This window comes from Carcharodon carcharias, chromosome 18, assembly GCF_017639515.1.
Source record: "Carcharodon carcharias isolate sCarCar2 chromosome 18, sCarCar2.pri, whole genome shotgun sequence".
Classification (NCBI taxonomy): domain Eukaryota; kingdom Metazoa; phylum Chordata; class Chondrichthyes; order Lamniformes; family Lamnidae; genus Carcharodon; species Carcharodon carcharias.
Genome location: NC_054484.1, coordinates 95543076 through 95568990, shown reverse-complemented (window position 1 = coordinate 95568990; position 25915 = coordinate 95543076). Strand labels below are relative to the sequence as shown.

The window sequence follows — 25915 nt, the reverse complement described above, 5'->3', positions numbered from 1 at the left end:
CCTTCAAATTTGCCATCATCACCCTTCTCCTCCAAAAACAAAAATTGATCTCACCTGAAAAAAATCCTTGATCTCACCTCATTCCCATTTTTCATTTGCATGCCGTTCTTTGGCAACATCATCTGAAAACAATGTCAGTTTCCACATGCATGCTGACCACACCCATTTCAAGGTTACCTCTCGACTCCACCACTGTCTCTAAATTATCAGACTGCTTGTCCGACATCCAGTACTGGGTGAAAGAAATTTCCTCCAATTAAATTTTGGGAAGGCCAAAACCATTGTCTTGGTCCCAGTTACAAACTACATTTCCTAACCACCAACTCCATCCCACTTCCTAGCAACTGTCTTGAGGTTGAACCAGACTGTTTGCAACCTTGGTGTCACATTTGTCGAGATGAGCTCCTGACCACATATCCAAGCCATCGCTAAGTCTACCTATTTCCACCTTTGTAATACAGCCTGACGCTGCCCCACCTCAGCTTGCCTATTTGCTGAAGCCTCAGTTACTTGTATTGACTACTCCAACACACTCCTCACTGGCCTCCCAAATTCTACCCTTCTTACACTTGAGGTTATCTAAAACTCTGCTGTCCATCTCCTTACTTAGACTAAGTCCCATTCACCCATCACTCCTGTGTGTGTTAACCTACATTGGCTCGTAGGATGAGTAGGCATTTGGCCCCTCGCATCTGCTCCAACGTTCAATAAGATCATGGTTGATCTGATTCTGGCCTCAACTCCACATTCCGCCTATCCCTGATAATTCTGACTCCCTTCTTAGTCAAGAATCTATCTAACTCTGCCTTAAAAATATTCATTGACCCCCAACTCCAAAGACTCAAGTCCCTCTGAGGGAAAGAATTTATTCTCATCGCTGTCTTAAATGGGAAGCCTCTTATTTTTAAACTGTGTCTCCGACTTTTCTCTCCCACAAGGGGAAGCATCATTTCAGCATCCACCCTGTCAAGTCCCCTCAGAATCTTGTGTTTCAATAAGATCACCTCCCAATCTTCTAAATCCCAATGGATAAGGCCCAGCCTGTCCAACCTTTCCTCATAATATAACACCCACCTACTCCTCCATCCCAGGTATCAGTCAAGTGAACCTTCCCTGAACTGATTATGCATTTATATCCTTTCTTAAATAAGCAGACCAAAATTGTACATAGTACTCTAGATGGGGTCGCACCAATGCCCTGTACAGCGGTAGCAAAACTTCCCTATTTTTATATTCCATTACCCTTGCAATAAACAACAACATTCTATTTCCCTTCCTAATCACTTGCTGTACCTGCATACTAACATTTCATGATTCATGTAGCAGGACACCCAGATCCCTCTGTACCTCAGTTCTGCAATCTCTCTCCATTTAAGTAATATGCTGCTTTTCTATCCTTCCTGCCAAAGTGGACAAGTTCACATTTTCCCACATTATACTCCATCTGCAAAATGCTTGCCCACTCACTTAACCTATCTGTCCCTTTGCAGACCCATGTCTTCTTCACAACATAGTTCCCTACCTATCTTTGTGCCATTAACAAATTTAGCAACCATACATTCAGACCCTTCATCCGTCATTGATATAAATTGTAAATAGTTGAGCCCAAGCACCAATCCCTGTGGCACACCACTCTTTACACCTTGCCAACTCAAAAATTACCTTTTTATCCTTACTCTCTGCTTCCTGTTAGCTAACTAATCCTCCCGGTTAAGCAATGTCTCAATTTTAAATTCTCATACTGGCTTTCAAATACCAACGTGGTCTTGCCCCTCCCTATCTCTGTAATCTCTTCCATCTCCATAAACCTCCGAGATATCTGCACTGCTCTAATTCCAACATCTTGAGCATCCAATCTTTAATCGCTCTACCATTGGTGGCCATGCCTTCGCTGCCTGGATGCCAAGTTCTGTCATTCCTTAAACTTGTCTGCCTCTCTTTTCTCCTTCAAGATACTTCATAAAGCCTATCTATTTGATCAAACTTTTGGTCATCTGCCCTAATATCTCTTTGGTTGGCCCAGTGTCCAAGTTTGCTTTATAAGGCTCCTATGAAGCACTTTGGGACGTTTTATTACGTTAAAGGCATAATATAAATATCAAGATGTTGCTGGTTGAAATCAGCACAATACAGCAATCAAATGTGTTGCCCCCTCAATTATTGAGGTAATAAAATACAGATAAAGTCTAGCTTCACCGACATTACTTTTTTTTTGCAGCACTCTGCCCCCATGATTCATGGTTGGAGTCCTGGAAAAGACATGTTCAGAAAGTAATCAGCCGTTTAAAAAAAAATACTGAACTTCGCATCTAGCTTCTACAGACTGGCCTCAATAGAAGCCAAGTGAAACAACCACTCTCCTGCTTAAATTCTACTTGGCAAACATTAATGTATTCAAACATATCTGCTTACTATTGTTTTGTGAAAATGGAGAACTGGAATTGAGTGAAGTTATGTTCTAGTACTGTTAAAGGCAACCTATTACCTCCCAAAAGAGTTCCAACAGAAAATGACCCAATTGCATACGTTAACTAGGAGGTTGCCAAGCCAGCCCCAGTACAGTAACAATATAATGACATAAAGGCCCGGATCTTGCAGCCACCGGCAAACCAGAAGCTGAGTTTAAGGCTACATTTCTACCCTTTTGGTAGACTGCAACAGGAACTTGTTTTCCCAGCTGCAGCATGGATCCATCGCCAAGGCTAGCAGAGGGATCTAGCAACGAGGTGCAATTCCAACAAAGCCATGCCCTCTCTGACTTCACAAGCTGAAGACACGCCCTTTGAGGTCCATCTTTACCTTAATGTGGTGATTGTTTTTAGTCATTTGAAATGTTTTCTTTAACGTACTCCTAATTCCATCTCCCCCTCATAATAGCACCCTTGCCTCTTCCCTCATACCTGTGGGACCAAGGAGCCAGGGTTGACTCATGTAATTGCAGGGGCAACAGGTTAAGTTTACATGCTGACAGGTCCTGGAGGAACCATCAGCTTAGGTTCCCCCCAGACCCCTTTCAAGCAAACCGCAACTTTCAAATTTGAGCATAAATTAGCTCCCGGGAAGTTATGTTGCCATTACTACCTTCAATGGCAGTGAACATCTCAGTGCTCACTGCCATTGGGTCTACAAGATCCATGCCATAGTTTCACCAAATTAACATAGGCATTATATTTTTTAGCCAATATTTACCCAACTACTCCATCTGCATTATGAACATGCAACTGCATTGTGCGAGTAAGTGGACACTTAAAGTAAAGTGCTGGTATATGAAAACAATCACAAATACAAGCAGGTAGATCAACTGAGTTGAAGTATACTCACATACAAGTTATATATTTTTTTCAAAACTTTAGAAACAGAAGCATGAAGTGATTCAGTGTGGTAGGAAGATCGAGGACAGGCAACGTTAAATAAAGGGTCAAATTCTAAAGGGGATGCAGAAGCAGAGTGACCAGGAGGATATATGTGCACAAATCATTGAAGATAGCTGGGTAGGTTGAGAGAGGGGTTAAAAAAGGAAACAGTATCCTAGGCTTTTTAAATAAGGGAATAGCATATAAAACACTAAACTGACCACCATAGACATACATGATCTACAGTTTGTGGATGACTGTTGTGTCGTTGCCTACTCTGCACCAGATTTGCAAGCCACTCTTGATCTCTTCAACTCTGCATACGAGAAACTCGGTCTGTCCTTGAATGTTGCCAAAACAAACTTATATCAACCCACATCTGGTTAGCCAAATATTCCACCTCCCATATATGTTGAAGGAGACACTCTGGAATATGTTGAGCCCCTCCCATACCTTGGCAGCCACCTCTCTCAAAAGGTCACCACTGACAAGGAGATCCAACACCGGATCAGCTGCACCAGCTCAGCCTTCGACAAACAATGGCAACAAGTGTTTGTCAACAAAAGTCCTAGTGTACAGATGAGTTGTCATCACCACACTCTAATACTGCAGCAAGGCCTGGACTGTGCATCAGCGGCACATAAGAGAGCTGGAGAAATTGCATCAGCAATTCCTCTGCCACAACTCCAGGTTCAATGGAAGGACCTTCAAACAAACACTAATGTCTTCCTTGAAGTCAGGTTCCACAAGCATTCAGGCAAAACTGCTACAAAATCAACTTTGATGGACTGGACACTCTGTCCGGATGGCCGAAAAGAGTATCTCCCACCTGGTCCTGTTTTCTCAACTCTCAAATGGCCAGCGTTCCAGCAAAAGGACAAAGAAAATGCTTTAAAGACACTCTGATGCACTCCTTGAAGCATGGCAGCATTGACATTAATGACTGGCAGCAGCTTGCTACCAATTGCTCAAAATGGCAATATCTTGCCATCAAGCTGCATCATACTTTGAGTCACAACACCTTAATGATGAGGCAGAGTGGTGGCAGCACTCCATATCCCATTACGCCATGAGACATCCTGCCCCATTTGCCCAAAGACCTGTGGGTTGAAAGTTGGCCTGTCCAGTCACATGAAGACCTATGGCAGAAACTCGCAACTGAGTAGATATTTCTCGAATCGAAAAACAGCCGACAAGAGTACAAAAGCAAGGAAGTCATGGTAAACTTGTGGCTTGGGCTCAACTGGAGCTTCTGTCCCTTTCTGGGCACCACACTTTAGGAAAGACGTGGAGGCATTACAGAGGGTGCAAAAAAGATTCTCAAGATTTGTTCTAGGGATCAAGAACTTTAGTTATGTAGATAATTTAGAGAAACTGGGGCTCTTCTTGAAGAGAAGGTTGAGAGGAAATTTGGTAGATATATTCAAATCATGAGGAGTCTAGACAGAGTAGATAGGGAAAAATTGCTCCCATTAGTGGAAGGCTCGAGAATAAGAGGACACCAATTTAAGGTGATTGGCAAAACAAGCAGTGGCGACATGCGGAAAATAATTTTTGCACAGTGAGTGGTTAGGGTCCGAAATGCACTGACTGAGTGTGTGGTGGATGCAGGTTCAATTGCAGCTTCCAAAAGAGAATTGGATCATTACCGGAAAAGGGAAAATTTACAGGGCTACGGGGAAACGGCTGGGGAGCGGTACTAGGTGAATTGCTCTTGCAGAGAGCCAGCACAGACAAAATGGGCCTCCTTCTGTTCTGTAACCCTTTTATGGTTGAACAAACATCAACCTTTTTTTAACTACACAGGTTATTTTTAAGTGAAAGCTAGGTCTGTGAATAGCAGTTTCATGTACTTGAATAATCACCACAATACATTATAAGAGCCAGTTAACTTCCATCTATTTGCTTTCAGCTGACAGGGTGACAACTGTAGTGCTCTCAATTTCACAAAATCACAGAATCTCACGGTGTAGAAGAGGCCCTTCGGCCCATCGAGTCTGCACCGATACGTGAGAAACACCTGGCCTACCTACCCAATCCCATTTACCAGCACTTGGCCCATAGCCTTGAATGTTATGACGTGCCAAGTGTCCATCCAGGTACTTTTTAAAGGATGTGAGGCAACCCACGTCCACCACCCTCCCAGGCAGCGCATTCCAGACCGTCACTACCTTTGGGTAAAAAGGTTTTTCCTCACATCCCCCCTAAACCTCCTGCCCCTCACCTTGAAATTGTGTCCCCTCGTGACTGACCCTTCAACTAAGGGGAACAGCTGCTCCCTATCCACCCTGTCCATGCCTCTCATAATCTTGTATACCTCGATCAGGTTGCCCCTCAGTCTTCTCTGCTCCAACGAAAACAACCCAAGGCTATCCAACCTCTCTCCATAACTTAAATGTTTCATCCCAGGCAACATCCTGGTGAATCTCCTCTGCACCTCCTCCAGTGCAATCACATCCTTCCTATAATGTGGCGACCAGAACTGCACACAGTACTCCAGCTGTGGCCTCACCGAGGTTCAATACAACTCCAGCATGACCTCCCTACTTTTGTAATCTATGCCTCGATTGAAAAAGGCAAGTATCCCATATGCCTTTTTCACCACCCCACTAACATGCCTCTCCGCCTTCAGAGATCTATGGACACACACGCCAAGGTCCCTTTATTCTTCAGAACTTCCCAGTGTTATGCTGCTTATTGATGTAGAAACTTGCCCTGAAGACTCAACTGGTAAAGGTGGCATGAAACTGAGTCTCACAGACCATGGGGACTCAGGTTGGGTTCCAAGTCTATACTGAGTTAGTGACAGATGAGTTCATACAATTGGACTCAGCTTCCCTGGACTACTAGAAGAAAAAAAATAGCCAGTGCTCCCCTCCCAATTACTATCCAGTGTCAACTTACTGATCTGACTAATTTGCAAAAGATGATTAGTCTGCCAATAATCAACACTGTGACATTGAAACATGACACATGATAAGTGCAGCATGACTGTGAAGAACAGGCCACTTTGAATCTATAAATTTCAAAGCTTTTCACCCATGGTGGTTTTCCCTTGCCTTGTGTTTGATCTGTTTAGTCCAACTGATAAGAGATTAATTGCTTTGTTGAAGGGTCATGATGACTCGAAACGTCAACTCTTTTCTTCTCCGCCGATGCTGCCAGACCTGCTGAGTTTTTCCAGGTAATTCTGTTTTTGTTTTAGATGGATCTTGGTCTATTTTGCATAGCAATGCTTATGCTCCTAACAAAGCTCGTACACAAAAGGCCACCGCATAAGTGATAACATCAGAAGGGTGGTTGGGTGGGAGTGGGTAGAATGAGAGAAGTTGGTAACTTTGCAGTAACAATCATTGCCATCAGGAGATGGACGAGGACAGAAAATTGGCAAAAAGCAGCTGGGCAACAATGTGCTGCAAGGCTTTGTTTCAGGATGAATGAGAGGTGAAAAAAAAGATAAAAACAAAAAAACTGCAGATGCTGGAAATCCAAAACAAAAACAAAATTACCTGGAAAAACTCAGCATTTCTGGCAGCATCAGTGGAGAAGAAAAGAGCCGACGTTTGGAGTTCTCATGACCTTTCAACAGAACAACAGTTCTGTTGAAGGGTCATGAGGACTCGAAACGTCGGCTCTTTTCTTCTCCGCCGATGCTGCCAGACCTGCTGAGTTTTTCTAGGTAATTCTGTTTTTGTTTTGAATGAGAGGTGATCTTACTGAAACATATAAAATCCTGAGGGGATGGCACAGTGGATGTGGAGAGGATGTTTCCCCTTGTGAGGGAGTCTAGGACTAGGAAGCACCATTTAAAAATCAGGGGTCTCCCATTTAAGACTAAGACAAGGAGAATCTTTTTCTCTCGAGGGTTGTTAGTCTGTGGAATTCTCTTCCCCAGAGAGCAGCAGAGACTGGGTTATTGAACATATTCAAGGCCAAACCAGATAGATTGACAAGGGAGTCAAGGATTATGGGGAGCAGACAGGAAAGTGGCATTGATGCCACAATTGAATCAGCCATGTTCTTAACGAGTGGTGGGCAAGCTTGAGGGGCCAAGTAGCCTATTCCTGCTCCTAAATTTTGTCGTCTTGTGCCAGAGAGGTTTCTACTCACACTCAGACAGAGGACTTGATGTTGACAGCCTATGCCTATGTTCTAATGAACTAGAGGCATGTGGTGTGCCTCTGCAGGGAGAGAGTACATCCTGCAGCTCAGATAATCAAAAAAGTCTTGGGTGGATTTTATAGTCTATTTCATTTTGGAGACTCAAACACGACATTGTAGTTCTGCAGGACAAACAGCCAGTTTACCAAAAAGAAAAATATATTAATACCTTTGATTTTACTGAATCAGTTGAAGTGTGCTCCAAGGTGAGTATATATTTTTTTGAAAACAATGCCTCCAAGTCCCAAAATGCAAATTCTACTGTTCTTCTATGCTAGGTTTTAATGTGCAGTATCAAAGCCAACATAGCTCTCACCATTTTAAAAAGAAAAAAGTTATGTACCTTCAAGGCCAAGGTAAACTTCGTATCCAACAACTTGTCATTTTCAAAGCTGGTGTGCTCTCACGTTTATTAGTTTTAGGGTCCTAACTGCAGCAATAATATATGCAACCTGTTTCCCTTACAGCTGTTAATCTTACAGAAAAATATTTTAAACATGTTGCACTGTAGGTAAACTTTTTTGGACAGCAGCCCTTTTAAATCTTTAACTTTAAAACAGCAAGTAGTTATTCCCACTTTTCAACCAGGAAAGAGACCACTCAATTCAAACTTATGGGTAAATATCATTCTCAACCGCAGGTAGGAAAAAAAAACATTACTCACCATCTGCCATGCAATACACTCCATGATCCTATGTTCACATCTTTCCATGTGCTTGATCATCTCTCTGGATAGAGTTGGTTCTGCTTTAATAAAACTCTCAATAACCTTATAAAACTCATAAGCCTTTATATCAAACACACGAAGGATCCAGGGGAAGGAGAGGTCAGTCTCTGTTTGAATGTCACTCGTCAACGTTATGTTCCCTAAGAACAAAATTAAAGAGAGAGAGGAAGTTCTATATCCAATGACACTGTCAAAACACAAACATATGGTAAATATTAAAATTTAGATTATTCACATTTGGTACAGTCTTCATTCTTTATTATAAATTAATATTCATATAAAGTGGATAGATCACCATCCAAATTGAGGGAATTGGAAGATTACTGAGACACTGCTACAACTTGGAAATGTGGAATGTCCCTAAATCCTGTCAAGAAGAAGATCTTGTAAGCATGGGGAAGAGACCCTTCGTTGAACTGCATTCAAAGAACAATGAATAATACTTAAGAGATAATCCAACTTTAATTCTTGTTTATTGAACTTCTATATTTAAATAAATTATTCTGAAGTAATTTATAAAATAGAGTTGGGAAGCTCCATTACCTAATTTGGGGCAGGTGAGCACCAAAAAAATCCCACCTTGAGCATCAAGACATAATGCTGTGCAAATCATGCTAATCACTCAGTGTAGATACCTTAAACATATAGTGAAGAGCCCACTCAGTATATTGACTTGAGTTAGTTGTAACAAGGTTAGTTTGTGACATCTGGTGGATCTCAACCAGATAATTTCTTGTTACCAAACATAACAAATGACAGACATCCCAGTTCACTGTGTATAGAAAGGCCTTTCACAATACCTCCAGAAAGTACTGACAGGAGGATAGCACATTTGACAGATTCCCAGAAGCAAATCAAATTCAAATCTAGCAAGACCTGAATTCTTAGAAGCTCCCTCTCTGATACCAAAAAGCATGAATCCAAGGCCATTGAGCTTAGTGACTCTGCAAGCAATAATGCAATAGATGTAGTTTTCAATGTAAATAACTTTAAATGACAAATACTATGAAGTTTAACAGTGTCAACTTTGGTTCACTGGCAGTACCCTTGCTTTGGAGTCATCAGAACATAAGTAGGAGCAGCAATAGACCATACAGCCCCTTGAGCCTGCTCTGCCATTCAATACAATCATGGCCAAACTTCTGCCTCAATTCCATTTTCCTCCCCACTCCCCACAGCCTGATTCCCTGAGGCATCAAAAATCTATCAGCCTTAATACACTCAATGATGGACCACCCACAACTCTATGGGGTAAAGAATACAAAAGATTCACAATTCTCTGAGTGAAGAAATTTCTCCTCATCCCAACTTTAAATGATCAACGCCTTGGCCTGAGACTTTGTCCCCATGTTCTAGATTTCCCAGCCAGGAGAAACAAACTCTCAGTGTCTACCCTGTCAAGCCCCTTCAGAATCTTGCATGTTTCAATGAGATCACCTCTCATTCTTTTTATATTCCTTCACAGGATGTGGGGGTGTCGCTAGCTAGGCCAGCATTTATTGCCCATTCCCAATTGCCTTTGAGATGGTGCTGATGAGCTGCCTTCTTGAACCACTGCAGTCCATGTAGTGTAGGTACACCCACAGCGCAATTAGGGAAGAAGTTCCAGGATTTTGACCCAGCGACAGTGAAGAGAAAATAGGCCCAATTTCCTCAGCTTCTCATTACAGGGCAACTCTCATGTTCCAGGAACCTATTTAGTGTTCCTTCGCTGCACCGCCTTCAAGCCAAGTATATTCTTCCTTAGATATGGAGATCAAAACCACACACAGTACTCCAGTTGCGATCTCACCAAAGCTCATAACAACTGCAGCAAGATTTCCTTATTATTGTACTCCAATACCCCAACAATGAAGGCTAACATGTTATTTGCCTAATTTATTGCTGTAATACATGCAAACGCTGTGTTCTCCTTGAACGAGTATACGCAAGACCTTCTGAACATCAGCATTTAGAATTTCACATCTATTAAAATATTCTGCTTTTCTATTCTTACTACCAAAATAAATAACCTCACACCTCCCTTCATTATACTCCAACTGCCACTTTGTTGCTCACTCACTTAAGTTGTCCATATCGCTTTCCAAGCTTCTTGTGTCCTCCTCATAGCTCAGAAGCTTTTCGGTTCAATCCCTATTTAAAGACTTGAGCACAAAATCATAGAATGATATAGTGCAGAAGGGGACCATTCAGCCTATTACGCCTGCACTGGCTCTTTGGTAGAATAGTCAACTAGTCCCATCTAATAACCCTTTAAGTTCTGTGCGCTACACAGCAATCATGAAGGTATGGTGCAGGCCATTCACAAGTTATCCTCTTTATAAAGATTCTATGCATTGAAATAAATAAACTACCTGTAAAGATAATATAGAGGAATCATTGATCCCACTCTCCTGTTCTTCTCCCATAGCTGTGAAAAAGCTTCCCTTCAGGTATTTATCAAATTCTCTTCTGAAAATTATTATTGAATCTGAATCACCATCCTTTCAAGCAGTGTATTCCATATCAAAGGAACTCACTGTATAAGCAATGTTTCACGTTACCTCTGGTTCTTATGTGAATTACCTTAAACATGTGTCTTCTGGTTACCAACCCTTTTGACAATGGAAACAGTTTCTTCTTATTTACTCTAAACCATTCATGATTTTGAACATCTCACTCAAATCGAAAGAGATCAATCAGAGTGTCTACAGTCTCTCCACATAACTGAAGTCCCTCATTCCTGGACCCATTCTAATAAATCTCTTCTGCATCACTCTAAGGTTTTAAACATCCTTCCCTAAGAGGTGTAGTACACCAGCTGAGGTCAAGCCAATATCTTATAAAGACTTAGCATAACTTGCTTGCCTATGTACACGGTGTCTCAATAATAAAGCCAAATTCCATATTCTTCTCAATTTATCCAGCCACCTTCAAAGATTTCTGTACATATATCTCTCTGTCCCTCTATCCCCTTTATATTTCTTCTCTGCATTCTATCTTCCAACCAAAACCTACCACTTCATGATATTGGCGGGGGGGGGGGGGGGGGGGTGGCTACTGCACGCATCCCCCCCCACCCCACAACATCTCCCCATTGTGCTTTATATTCCTCCACTTTAAATATTTATCTTGTTTTTATTTTATAGCCAAGCGTAATGATTATGCATGGGCAATAAAAATATGGTGGGTGTTGTATATCTTCAGTTTCAAAAGCTATTTCAATATGTGCCTTATTAAAATTTTGTAGTTAAAGCAAAAAAGGCCTTTGCCTGGTGATGGTTGAAAAGTAGATAGGAAACAATGGGCATTAATATAGCCAAAAACGGGTAACCTCCCATTTCAATTGAGATAAAATGATTAATACCTGAAATTTACTCGAATGCTTGAAACACTATTGTTGCCAAATTTAAGGTAATTAGCAATAGCATCAAAAAGCTAATCGCTCTAATAGTAGGTGTATAATTTTCTAAGTTTAGGTTTTAAATTAAAATTAGTCTAGCCTCAGTTATTTTAGTGCGCTTTGTTCAGAAAGGAAATTAAACAAAATTCATTCATTCTAGCAAGAAAGGGTAAGTAATTACGCTTGGTGATAAATGAACACGTATGGAGATTGATTTCAGATTTGAAAATAAAAAATGTTGCGGATTATCCAAAATTGGTGAAACTTGATGAGAAGTGGTCAACGTCACCTGCACCCTGCACACACAGCCCCCCCATCCCCCCGCCCCCCGGAAACCAATAGATGAATATGATCCATTTAGGACTATATGCCCCATCCATGGAAACACTATAGTATCCATTATTAAGTCCTTTGAAATAAAATATAAGGCTAGTTATAGTTTTACATTTTTACTAATTAGCAGTAGCAACGATTCTTCAAGACCATTTATAAATAAATCAAGTTTCTTCATATTCAGAGGAATTGTTGGTTTGAATATTCTAGGAAATCCAAACTTGTGTGGTAACGAGGAAAGCCCTTGGGGGGGACTTGAAAGTTCAGTTGCTAATTAAACCTTTGATACAGGTTTTGTGATATAAAGAGCTGGGGCAGTGCATGGTCCCATATCAGCTACTAGCTAGTTGCACTGATCGTTTACATCTAGTCTAGCCTACATTTATCATTCTAGGAACGGTCTTGAGGCTTTGCTGGCTTCTCATCATTCTTCCTCATCAAAGAGGTAAGCAGCAAGCCTCTGGCTCGGTGGTACTAATCCAACCTCGGTCATCATGAGTTGTGGGAGCCCATAAAACCTTACTGCCAAGAAGGACTAACAACTCCACTGATTGGTATCATGATGGTTACAGTCAACGAAGAAGCATCATTATTATGGTCCATCAGACTGTTAGTCAGCCTGCAAATTCTTCACACTGCTTTTCCCAGGGAAGTGAGGATACAAAAATAACAACCAGTTAAACTAAAAATTAAAGGATATCTTGAGCAATTTGGATCAGAGAGCAACTAAGAGATGCAATAAAATAAGTGAAGCAAAATAGCCTGGCACACCCGCCCCACTGCTATAAAGAAGTCTGAATGAATTCCATGTTTCCTTAGTGTTAGGCTTGTTTGATCTAGTCAAACTATGGTGCAATAATCTTGAACAATCTCAATTTCTGACCTTTGAAAATAGGCCATCATGGTAAGATACGGTTAAGGCCAACTCCATCAACTGGCCTGATGGTAGTGTCACAAGCATTTAGTTGTGATAAAGATTTTGTGAAAAAGCTAATCTTCCTTTTAAATGGACACAAGGAGCCTAAAAAATGGCTGCCAAAGGTCACCTGATCTGTTACAATTAGAACGTTTGTCAAACTTCTAGAAGGCTCCAAGTGGATTGCAAGTAGACATATCCAGACACTTGAAGACTTTTGAAATTCAATGTGCATTTCCACGAGAGTAAACAGAAACGCATTGACAATGCTTTCCCTGGGGGTGTGAATAGCTCTTTCGTACCTCACCAAACCTGGAAGAATGAGAGCCATTCTTAATAACTGATACATTTAAAAGGTTAATTACCTCAGCCAAAAGACCATGGATGGGACTATGCCCCCAGACCTGGGCTGAACCAATATCTAATACGAAAGCATGATTCAACAGTTTGGGATAGCAGCCATTTTGAGTTTTGAACTGATAAGGTCTGGCTGAGAATTGCCATTTTGTGCAGAAAACCCAGGAGACCTCTGAAAGACAGTCCCAGCTCTCAGTTGAACTAACAGTGAACAGCATGTGAGGGCTGGATTTCTATCTGCCACCGGAAGTCACAGGGGATATTGTCCTGAAATCATCACTATTCTGCTAAAAAAGGAATCTAGGCAGCCTTCAAGTGTCATGCCGGCAGAACGAACAAAGAAAAGGGGCCCTCACTTGCTCCCCAAAGCTGCTCTACCTACCGAGTCTACCTGAAAACGCAAACACCAACTATTCGAACAACAATGATTTCTGGACAACTTCCTCTGTGACTCCTGGTGGCAAGGAGAAATCTGGAACTGTTTTTATCCTTCATTTGCAATAGCACTCAAGAGTAACCTTTTCTCTTACACTTATGATTTTACATTCCTCTATAAAACTTCTTCTTGCTCACCAAGACTTAAGGATCCAAGTACTGTTTAGCCTTTCTGGGTAATTTTTAATAAAATATTCCTTAACAGGGTGTGTGTGGGTGTCATTGGCTAGGCCAACATTTATTGCCCATCCCCAATTACCCTTGAGAAATTGGTGGTGAGCTGCCTTCTTGAACTGCTGCAGGCCATATGGTATTAGAAAGGGAGTTCCAGGATTTTGACCGAGCGACAGTGAAGGAACAGAGATATACTTCGAAGTCAGGATGGTGTGTTGCTTAGAGGAGAACTTGCAGGCGGTGGCATTCCCATGTATCTTCTGCCCTTGTCCTTTGAGTTGGTGGAGGTTGTGGGTTTGGAAGGTGCTGTCGAAGGAGCCTTGGTGAGTTGCTGCGGTGCATCTTTGTAGATGATGTACACTGCTGCCACCATGTACCTGTGGTGGAGGGAGTGAATGGTGGTGGATTGGGTGCCAGTCAAGCAGGGTGCTTTGCCCTGGATGATGTTAAGCTTCTTGAGTGTTTTGGAGCTGCACGCATCCAGGCATCTGGAGAATATTCCATCACACTCCTGACTTGAGTTTTGTAAATGGTGGACAGGCTTTAGGGAGTCAGGAGGTGAGTTATCTGCTGCAGAATTCCCAGCCTCTGACCTCCTCTTGTAGCCACAGTATTCAAATCCAGTTCAATGTCTAGTCAATGGTAACACCCAGCTGGTAACTCTTATTGAGTTAAAACCAATTAAACCAAATTAACAAAATTGGGATAAATCAGGCACAGCCCCTAATTCAGGTCAGCGGTAAAACCAAGAACAAAGTTTAAAGGAAACTTACAAACTTTAAATTAAAATGTGATTAAAGGGGTTGATAAAGCACCCCAGTCCCCGCGGTGCCCACCGAGCACGGAAAGCCTCAAGAGTGCCGGCAGACATCGCGTGCTCCCTTTCCAAGGACATCTGGCAGCGAACGTAGCCGTGGAACACCCAGCTGGTAGTGGGGGCTTCAGTGACCGTAATGCAATTGAATGTTAAGGGGAGATGGTTCGATTCTATTTGTTGGAGATGGTCATTGCCTGTCACTTGTGTGGCACAAATGTTACTTTGCACTTAGCGCAAGTCTGAATGTTGTCCAGGTCTTGCTGCATATGGACACAGAATGCTTCAATATCTGAGGAGTTGCAACTGGTGCTGAACATTGTGCAATCAGCGAACATCCTCATTTCTGACCTTATAATGAAGGGAAGGTCATTGATGAAGCAGCTGAAGATGGTTGGGCCTAGGACATTATCCCGAGGAACTCCCACAGCAATCTCCTAGCACTGAGATGATTGACCTTCAACAACCACAACCATCATCCTTTGTGCTAAGGATGGCTGTAACCAGTGGAGAGTTTTGTCCCCTGATTCCCATCGATTCTAGTTTTGCTAGGGCTCCTTGATGCCACACTCAGTCAAACATTGCCTTCATATCAGGGCAGTCACTCTCAACTCGAGTTCAGCTCTTTTATCCATGGATGGACCAAGTCTGTAATGAGGTCAGTAGCTGTGTGGCCCTGGTGGTGCACAGATGCTCTAGATCAGCACCCAAGCCTTTCTCTGCACTTCTCCCAATTTCCCTTGTACCCTGGTAACCAGAACTGAAGGCAACATTCAAGGTATAGCCTGATCAAGGCACAATTAGCTCCAGCATGATGGCCTTAGGCTTAAATTTGGCTGAGCAACATTGTTCAGTATTTAATTCATTTTTTAATTACTCGTCTAGGAAGCTAGGAACAGTGAAAGTCCAAAGAGGCTTTGGGGTCCAGATAGACAGATCATTGAAATGTAATGAACAGGTACAGAAAATAATCAAAAGGCTAATGGAGTGCTGGCAATTATGTGTAGCGAATAAGAATACAAGGGGGTATGAGTCATGCTTGTCATGAGACTACGCCCCTTTAATTTTGAAAATATAATTTTCAAACTTTCAATTGACTAGGAATTTTGCAATTTGAAATGAGACAGAACGAACAACTTAAAAATGCAAGGCACCTTCCAAGGTGAAGGTGAAAAACAAACAAATCACCCTCAGGGGATTGCAAAGAGAGACATTTCCTATCATTCTGAGACCTGTCAAAACACATCACTCTCTAAGGAAGAGACATTAAAATGCAAAGTGCTGGATATTGATACAATGGCTACCACAGGCAGACCCACCCAAAACCCCTTGGAAATATGCAATGGATGAAGTATAACAGTCCAGGCTGCAGCCACCACAGACAGATTGCAAGAAAAACATCAGCAGAAAAGACAGGCTGAAAACTCATTTTCTCACCTTTGGAACAAGTTATTACCTGGTTTGGAAGCTAACTTTACTAGAAATCTATCAGTAAACTGAAATCTTGGAATAATTGCAACATCTTCTACATCTAACCACATCCACAAAATTCAAATCAGCCACAACATTTAAAAAACTATGCCTCAAGGACAATCCAAGGACACTTAGCCTTATATTCTTCCCTTATTTCTGCTGCTGTGTATGAATGTATGTATGTGTATGTATATATATATATATGTGTGTGTGTGTGTGTGTGTGTGAGAGAGAGAGAGAGAAAGAGAAAGAGAGAGGGGCATTGCGTTTTTATTTTTTTTCCTCTTAATAAATTTGCTCTTTGACAAGAAAACCTTGTTTGATTGGCTCCTTATTGCTCACAGCTTAAATAGATAAATACATTTGGATTGGGAAAAGGCATATCCTCATGAAATAGAAACCTAAATGGTTGTTGTGATTAACCAAGCAGGTTGAATAGAGGGAAGCCAGTTCACTGCTTCTCATCTAGTTGGAAGATGCTTCAGAAGCTCAAAGCCTTAGACCACATCTAGAGTACTGAGAGTAAGATATTAAGGAGTGCAGCTAGGATAGATGGAGGGAAACTATTTCTGCTGGTAGGGGAGTCTTGGACTAGGCAACATAACCTAAAAATTACAGCTAGACCTTTCAGGAGTGAAATTACGCAGGAATTTGGAGCTCTCTACCGCAAATGGCGATTAATACTGGGGCAACTATAAATTTTAAATCATAGAGTCATTGTTAGAATCATTACAGCACAGGAGACAGCTATTGGTCCATCAACTGCCAGTTGGATGGGCTCAGATTGATAAGATTGTTATCCAAAGGCATGTATGTTTAAATATAAAATATATATTTATATAAAACCACGAATTGGTTTTCAAAGGCATATCTAAATGATATGGGGCAAAGGCAGTTATAAAAGTTAGGCCACAGATCAGCCATGAATTCATTGCAGAGGAGGCTCAAGGGGCTAACTGGCCTACTTCTGTTCCAACGTTTCTCTGCAATGATTGAGTATAGTTAGTGTAGAGTTTATTATAACTTGGCCTTAAAATTAGCAATTTTAACGTTGAACTAATTTATCACAAATGGGCAAGTTTTGCTCGCTAGAGCTGTTAGATGGAATGTTTCATGGCATTAAAAGAGACTAAACAAAAAGTTTAAAAAAATGCAGCCAGAATTATCAAATCTAGGGATCACCAGGCAACCTTCTGAGCTGAAAATGGAGAATTAAGAAATGGGCATTAAAATGTACTGCAGTAAAATTGAAAACCTTTTGATATAATATTTAAAAATTAAAGATCCATTTATGTACTTACAAGTAGTACCATATGTGGTCATGACAACCTCCACAGCACAGGCAAGTAGAGATCCATGAAAGGTAGCATCGTTCAACAATTTGCTACAAAGAGAGTGGAAGAGATCATTTAAAATGTATATTTATATAAAACCATGAATTGTTTTTCAAGTTGTCTGAAGAAAATCTACATAAATTTACCTAAAATTATGGACAGAGAGGCGCTCTTCTTCCTGCAAATAAAATGCACACCAGAGATTAAACAAATTAATGCATGGAACAAAGCTTTCCAAAAGCATCAACAATTATTCCCAAGAAAAAGCAGTTGAATCAAACAGTGTAGAACCAGATGCAAAGATTGAAAGCCCTTACAGAACAATGCAAATTGTCTTACTTCAGTTGGCAACATCATCCTGCCAAGGGCAGAAGCTTGTTTGTTTTATCTCTAACTTGTACTTGGTCCCACAACTAGGGTGTCACTCTGGAGCACTGAGCACAATGCAAAATGACATTTCAGTGGCATGCTTTAGGTGAGATGTTACAAGGAAGGGTGAAACAACTCTCATATTCTCCCATTCCTCAGCTGACCGTTAACAGGATTTGCTTTTGTTTTTATGAATTGATTATGTGCTTTGCTAATTCTGTAAACGTTCCACTATTTACGTGTCGAGATTGTCGAGAATTAAACAGATTTTCTTAGGTTAAACAAAGAACGAGTTAAGTTTATTGATATTATGCCCGAGCTAAAAGAAAAACACAACACCATTCATACAGCCACACACATTCTTCTGGACCCATGCACACACAAATACAGATGGCAGAGTAGGGGATAGGCTCATAGGATTTTACAGTCCATGAAAGAAAAAATGTAGTATATGGTTAGCTGTTTCTTGATCAGTCTCAATGCATCAATTCAATGTTGCGGCCGTTTAGCTTAGCTTTTTTTGTGGATGCAGTTGTACAGAGCAAATATCTGCATTTTAAAAACTTCCTGGTTCAGTCATTTTCTTCTCAGGGTGGTCACTTTACAAACTGGGCACAGTACTTCCAGGGATAGAGGGAGAAGGCACTTGGCTCCATCAGCCTGTTTCACTACAGCATTGTCCTCTTCACTTCTTTCTCTCTCCTGATTGGCAGAGGTTCCCTTGAAATACCTTGCCTGCTGTATATTACAGGGGTCTTGATTAGTTCATGTCTGCTGCAGTAATTGCTTCAGGGCAGGTTACCGACCTTTGATGCTGCATCTCAGAAACATTTGCAAAGTCTCAGTGTGGCGTGAATAGTCAGGAGATGGGGATCTTTCATGCTTCCCACAAATTTGATTGTCCATCTTCATTCCAACTATGTGGAATGCGAAATTGTGTTTTGTAGCAGCTCAGCCTGTCTAGGCTGTTTCGCATTTAAAAACGTGCCAGTATAGGGTTCCAGTTTAAAATCCACCAGTGAAAAAAATCAGAAATCATATCCTCAAAAAGCACATCCTCGCAACAATGTGCAACAGAGGTCTCATTTGGATGTTCAAGTGGATGTTAAAAAGAGTGCCTGACATTATTTGAAGATGCTTAGGGACTTCTGTCAAAAGCTTCATATAACAGTCTTCCCTCAACAATACCAAAAAAACATATTAACCAGCCACTTACTTTATTGCAATTTGTAGCACATTTGAGAATGCCAACATTATGGTGTATGCTATATGGATTTACAAGCTAAATTATACATGATAAAAATGCTTTTCTTTTCATTAGAAAATCAGATCATTAAAAGTTATTTTGGAATACCTTCCTGCTTATCCAGTGATGCCTATAGAACTGTATGTACAGATGTCTCCTGCTGCAATTAAATAGCCTAGCATTTAAGGTTAAAATTCATATAGAAACAATGGCCACTTGAATGATGTAGTAGAGGGTAAATAGGGCCATGGAGCTGTACCCTAGCAAAGACTCAATGTCTTGAGGAGCGTAAAAAGAGTGAGGAAATTAAGGGAATTCATATCAGCAGAAAAAAAGTATTGGAGAAATTTAAGGGACTAAAATCTGTCAAATCCCCGTGACCTGATGGCCTACACCACCCTGGAGTTCTAAAAGAGATAATGCAGAGATAGAGGATGTGCTAGCTATGATTTTCAAAAATTCCTTAGATTCCAGAACGGTCCCATTAGATTCTAAGTTGGCAAACATTACACAGCTTTTCAAGAAAGGAGGAGAGAGAAAACAATGAACGAGCCAGTTAAACTAATATCAGTTGCAGGGAAAATGCTGGAATCTATTATTAAGGAAGTCTTAACAATGCATTTAGAAAAGCATAGTATGACTATAACAAATCAACATGGTTTTACTAAAAGGAAATCCTTTTGGACAAATTTATTAGAGTTTTTTGAGGGTGTAACTAGTTGGATAGATAAAGGGGATCCAGTAGATATACTATACTTGGATTTCCAAATGACATTTGATAGGATGCCACACTAAAGGCTAATTTTTTTTTATATTCATTTATGGGATGTGGGTGTTGCTGGCTAGGCCAGCATTTATTGCCCTTCCCTAACTGCCTTGAGGTGGTGGTGGTGAGCTGCCTTTTTGAACCGCTGCAGTCTCTGTGGTGTAGGTACACCCACAGTGCTGTTAGGGAGGGTGTTCCAGGATTTTGACCCACCAACAGTAAAGGAACGGCAATATATTTCCAAGTCAGGATGTTGAATGGCTTGGAGGGGAACTTCCACAGGGTGGCGTTCCCATCCATCTGTTGCCCTTGTCCTTCTAGATGGAAGTGTTCATGGGTTTGGAACGTGCTGCCTAAGGAGACTTGGTGAATTCCTGCAGCGCATCTTGTGGATGGTACATACTGCTGTCACTGTTCGTCGGTAGTGGGAGGAGTGAATGTTTGTGGAGGGGTGCCAATCACAATAGGCAAGTTAAGGCCTCATGGAATTGAGGGTACTATTTTAGCATGGAAAGAGAATTGGTTAATGAATAGAAAGCAGTGTAAGTGTTGATGTTCAAAGAGAATTGGGTGTGTTCATACAAGGAAGTTTGCAATCACGTCCAGCAAGCAATTAGGAAGGCAAATGGCATGTTGGCCTTTATTGCAAGTGGATTGGAGTACAAGAATAAAGAAGTCTTGCTACCATTGTACAAGGCTTTGATGAGACCACATTTGGAATACTCTGTGCAGTTTTGGTCTCCACATTTAAGAAAGGATATACTTGCACTGGAGACGGTATTGCGAAGGCTCACTAAATTGGTCTCTAGGGTGAAGAGGGATGTACTATGATGAGAGCTTAAGTAAATTGGGCTTATATTTTCTGGGGTTTAGAAGAATGAGAGGCGATCTCACTGAAACCTACAAAATTCTGAAGAGAAGAGAATTCTGCTCTGAAGAAGGGTCATACAGGCTCAAAACATTAACTTTGTTGGTTTCACTCCACAGATGCTGTCAGACCTGCTGAGTCTTTCCAGCATTTTCTGTTTTTGTTTCAGATTTCCAGCACCTGGATTATTTTGCTTTTATAAAATTCTGAAGGGGCTTGATAGGGTAGACAGAGATTGTTTCTGCTTGCACAGTCTCAGGATAAGGGGCTGATCATTTAGGACTGAAATGAGGGTGGTCTCTCAGGGAATTAAGGCATATGGGGAGTGGGTGGGAAAATGGAGTTGAAGACCAAGGTCAGCCATGGTTGTATTGAATGGCGGAGCAGGCTTGACAGGCCATATGGTCTACTTGTGCTCCTATTTCCCTTGTGTTCTTGTTGTCAAAAATTGAGAAAAGAAAATGAAATGCTTCCGAGAACACTAGTTGGAAAACATACATTAACTCAGATTGCTTGCCTTAAGTACGTTATCTGCTTTGAGTACCTACACAAGCAATAATCTTGAAATAAAATTTGTGTGGTATTCAACTCATGTCAAATTCATTTTACCTGATAGCTGAGCCAGATTCATTTGGAATTGAACCAGCTACCAGTTCATAACTGCACTAGATACATTAAAAAAATCTTTTTATATTATTTGTTCTTGAGATGTGAGCAAAAATCAGAGATGTGGCAAAGTCAGCATTTATCATTCATCATTAATTGTCCCTGTGGAGCTGGCAAGGTGCCTTCTTGAACCGCTGTAATCCATGTGGCTTAGGTATATCTACAATGCTGTTGGGAGGAAATTCCAGGATTTTGGCCCAGTGACAATGAAGGTGCGATGATATTGTTCAAAGACAGGATCGTGTGTACTTGGAAGAGAACTTCTAAGTAGTGATGTTCCCTTGTGGTTGCTGCCCTTCTTTTTCTAGGTGGGCATGGATTTAGGGGTTGCTTTGCTGAGGAGGAGGAGCCTTGGTGAGTTGCTGCAGTGCTTCTTGTAGATAGCACTGTTGTGATAATGCGGCAGCAGTGGAGGGAATAAACGTTTACGGTAGTGGTTAGGGTGCTGATCAAGTGGGCTGCTTTGTCCTGGATGATGTCAAGCTTCTTGAGTGTTGTTGGAGCTGTACTGATTCAGACAAGTGGAGAGTATTCCATCACACTCCTGACTTGTGCCTTGCAGCTGATAGACAAGCTTCGGGGAGTTGGGAGGTGAGTTACTCATTGCAGGATTCCCAGCTTCTCTCCAATTAAGTTTCTGGCCACAACCCCCTCCTCATTCTCTCAGTGTCTACCATGTCAAGCCCCTTCAGAATCTTACATGTTTCAATAAGATCACCTCCCATTCTTCTAAACTCCAATGTGTATAAGCTTAACCAGTCCAACCTTTCCTCACAAGACAACCCCTTCATCCCAGGAATCAACCTAGTGAATTTTCTCTGAGCTGCTTCCAAATCAAGTATGCCCCTCTTTAAATAAAGAGACTGAAATAGTACATGGTACTCCAGGTGTGGCCTCAACAATGCCCTGTATAGTAGTAGCAAGACTTGCTTACCTTCATCCTCCATTCCCCATTTTCCTTCCTAATGGCTCACTGTACCTGCATCATAACTTTTGCAATTCATGTACAAGAACATCCAAATCCCTTTGTACCACAGCATTCTGTAGTTTCCGTCCATTTAAATAATACTCCGCTTTTCTATTCTTCTTACCAAAGCAGATAACCTCACAATCTTTCCACATTATATGCCATCTGCCAAACTTTTCCTACCCACTTAATCATTCTAAATCCTTTGCCGGCCGTGACTCCTTTTTACAACTTATTTTCCCATCTATCTTTGTACCTTCAGCAAATTTGGCTACAATAAACTTGGTCCCTTCAGCCAAGTCATTAATATAGATCATAAATAGTTGAAGCCCCAGCACGGATCCCTGTGGCACTTCACTGGTTACAGTTTGCTAACCTGAAAATGACCCATTCCCCAATTCTTTGCTTACTGTTCATTAGTCAAGCCTCTATCATGTTAACATAGCACCACACCATGATATTTTACCTCATGTAATAACCTTTTATGTGACCTCTTATCAAATGCCTTTTAGAGATCTAAATACACTACATCTACGGGTTCCCTTTTATCCAACCTACTGGTTATATCCTCAAAGGATCTGTGAAACACTATTTCCCTTTCATAAAACCATTTTGAATCTGTTTGATTGTATTATGATTTACTAACTGTCCTGATGCTACATCCTTAATAATGAATTCCAGCAATTTTTCCAATTACAGATGTTAGGCTAACTGGCGTATGGTATCCTGGCTTTCTGTCTCCCTCCTTTCCTGAATAGGAGTACTACTTTTATGGTTTTCCAATCTGCTGGGATCTTTCCAGAATCTAGGTAATTTTGGAAGATTACAGCCAATGTATCCACTACCTCTGCAGCGACTTCTTTTAAACCCCTAGGATTCAGGCCATCAGGTCCAGGGGACTTGTCATCCTTCAGTCCCATTAGTTGTCCTAATACTTTTTCTACAGTGATAGTGATTGTTTTAAATTCCTCCCTCCCTTTTTCCACTTGATCGTCCACTATTCTTGGGAAACTTTTAGTGTCATCTACGAGATGACAGATACAAAATACTTGCTCAAAGGCTCCGCCATTTCCTTGGTGGGGATTCAAGAACAATAATGTCATTGAATTGTCAAGAGTAGATGGTTAGATTCTCTCTTCTTGGAGATGGTCATTGCCTGACACTTGTGTGGTGCAAATGTTACTTGCCACTTATCAGCCCAAACTTGAATATTGTCCAGGTCTTGATGCATGCAACACAGGCTGTTTCATAAGTGGCAAGTAACATTTGCACCACACAAATGTCAGGCAATGACCATCTCCAAGAAGAGAACTTAACCCTGCTCCACCATCTCCCTCCCACCGATTCCCTTTGACTTCAATGTTGCTAGGGTTCTTTGATGCTGCATTTGGTCAAATGCTGCCTTGATGTCAAGGGAAGTCATTCTCACCTCACTTCAGGAATTGAGCTCTTTCATCCATGTTTGGTCCAAGGCAATAATGAGGTCTGGAGCCAAGTGGTCCTGGCAGAACCCAACTAGAACATCGGTGAGAAGGTTATTTCTGAGTGATTGCCACTTGATAGCACTGTCAACAACACCATACATCACTTTGCTGATGATTCAGAGTAGATTGATGGGGCAGTAATTGGCCAGATTGGACTAAACCTGCTTTAGTGGGCAGGACATACTAGGCAGACCCATAATGTTGGGTAAAATGCCAGTATGGTAGACGTACTGAACAGATTGGCTAGGTGTGCGGCTGACTCTAGAGCACACATTTTCAATGCTATAGCCAGGATGTTGTCAAGACCCACAAGACCCTTGCTGCATCAGTGCCTCAGTCATATCTGGCTATCATAAGGAGTGAACTGAATTGTCTGAGGACTCTGGGGCCCTCAAGAGAAGGCAAAGATGGATCATATGCTTAGCGCCATTGGCTGAAATGGTGCTTCATAATTACATCAAGCACCAGGAAAGTTACCAAATTTGCTTGAATTTCTATGGCGCTGTTGTCTTCCTGAGGAAACTAAATCTCTGAATAAAATTCTCTTTTAGATGTAAGGTGAATAACCTGGTCTTTAAAGCATTTTTTCCTTCAAATATGATCATCTCCCAGATCTCTCTGCTCATCTGTTAAGCCTCTAGTTCCTCCTCGAGGAGGACACAACCAAAATGGGATAAATGGTTTCTAGCTTCCTCCCAGGTCCATGTCCAAGCACGATTCCAAACTTCATATATGCAAACCACTGACTTTTTGCACAAATGGTTTCTACCTTCCTCCAAGGTCCATGCCCAAGTATGATTCCTAACTTCATATGTGCAACAACTTACTTTTTGAAAAATAGAACAATATGCCATATCACACAAACCTTGCCATACTCAAGTGATGCAATCCAATCTCATTAAATTAATAGCAAACATTTCACAACCAATTTAATGAAAGATGGATTCAAATTAAATAACATTGAAAAAGTGCAGGCAGTTAGACCTCCATAGAATTTTTTCACATTTAAATGATACAGAAATTATTTTATCTCATCTCTTTCACATCCTTTAAGAAAATCCTGCCTGTGCAACAACTGAAACTTACCGATTTCAACATGGATTCCATAACCCTGTAGTATAACCGCACACCAAGTTTATATCTCTGAAGAAAACAAAACATGGTCAGTGCAAGAAATTATTCAGTTTAAAATACATTGGGTAAATAATCATGATATTTTGAAAACAAGCAAAAAAATACAAATACCTGAGAGCCAATCTCTGCCCATCCTTCCCCCACTGCCTGAGCGAAGTTTTCCTGAAACTTCTGGCCTAGATATTCCACTCTATTAGTGATGCCATTAGTAGGGTTCACTGTACAATTCTGTAAGAGTATAAGAATGTTCAAAAATTAATATTCCTGCAATGGGGAATGACAGCATATAAGGTGTAAGCGCCAAGGAAAGACTATTAACAATCCTTCTAAACTATCAGAGAATCTTAACAAATGCATAATTCCCCATAATTTATTTTAAATAAAGAGGATTTAAATAAAACAATGGTCTGAATTTTGCAGTCAGCACTGAACCTACAGCGCTTGCTGCTGACTTCAAAGAAAGCTGCCCACACAGATTTAGTGAGTTTATATGGTGTGGATTTCATCTTTACTGGTGTTAAATTCATTCTGGTACTAGCTATAGGGAATCTCTGGCATCTACCAGTGATGTCATCAGGCAGGCTAAGCAGCCAATTTTCAGACATCAAGCCAGGGCATAATAAACAAGTTTGATAATTTATTTTTTTTATAACTTTTACAGAAAAACATAAGTATTGGAACATGCACTTGGGATTAAAGTAGAAGCTGAACTATCAAATAAATTCAAACTTAAAAAAAAAGGGAATTTTTATCATGGAATGGAGAAAATTGACATTTCACAAATAGTAAATGAGTTTTTCCAGAGTCAAGATGTTCAGCAGTAATAAAATCCAATTATATTTTATTCAATAAGGCACAACATTTCTCCAAACCCCCAACCCCTGAGTTTTTACAGCAATAATAATAGCATAAACAGTGGAAGTGCACATTAGTTTGATGATTTCTAATTGATTTCC

The 25915-nt window shown here is 41.0% G+C and overlaps 1 protein-coding gene across 4 annotated transcripts in view; it reads right to left on the bottom strand.

The window, feature by feature from the left end:
- The window catches only part of rb1 (retinoblastoma 1), a 246209-nt gene that overhangs the window by 139460 nt on the left and 80834 nt on the right, over nt 1–25915 (bottom strand). For all 4 annotated transcript variants that reach the window (XM_041210963.1, XM_041210965.1, XM_041210964.1 and 1 more), the window contains 5 exons: nt 25071–25187; nt 24912–24968; nt 17606–17637; nt 17427–17509; nt 8179–8381 (listed from right to left, as the gene is read on the bottom strand). In XM_041210963.1, the coding sequence (XP_041066897.1) occupies nt 8179–8381; nt 17427–17509; nt 17606–17637; nt 24912–24968; nt 25071–25187 (492 nt within the window). The remainder of the gene's footprint in view (nt 1–8178; nt 8382–17426; nt 17510–17605; nt 17638–24911; nt 24969–25070; nt 25188–25915) is intronic.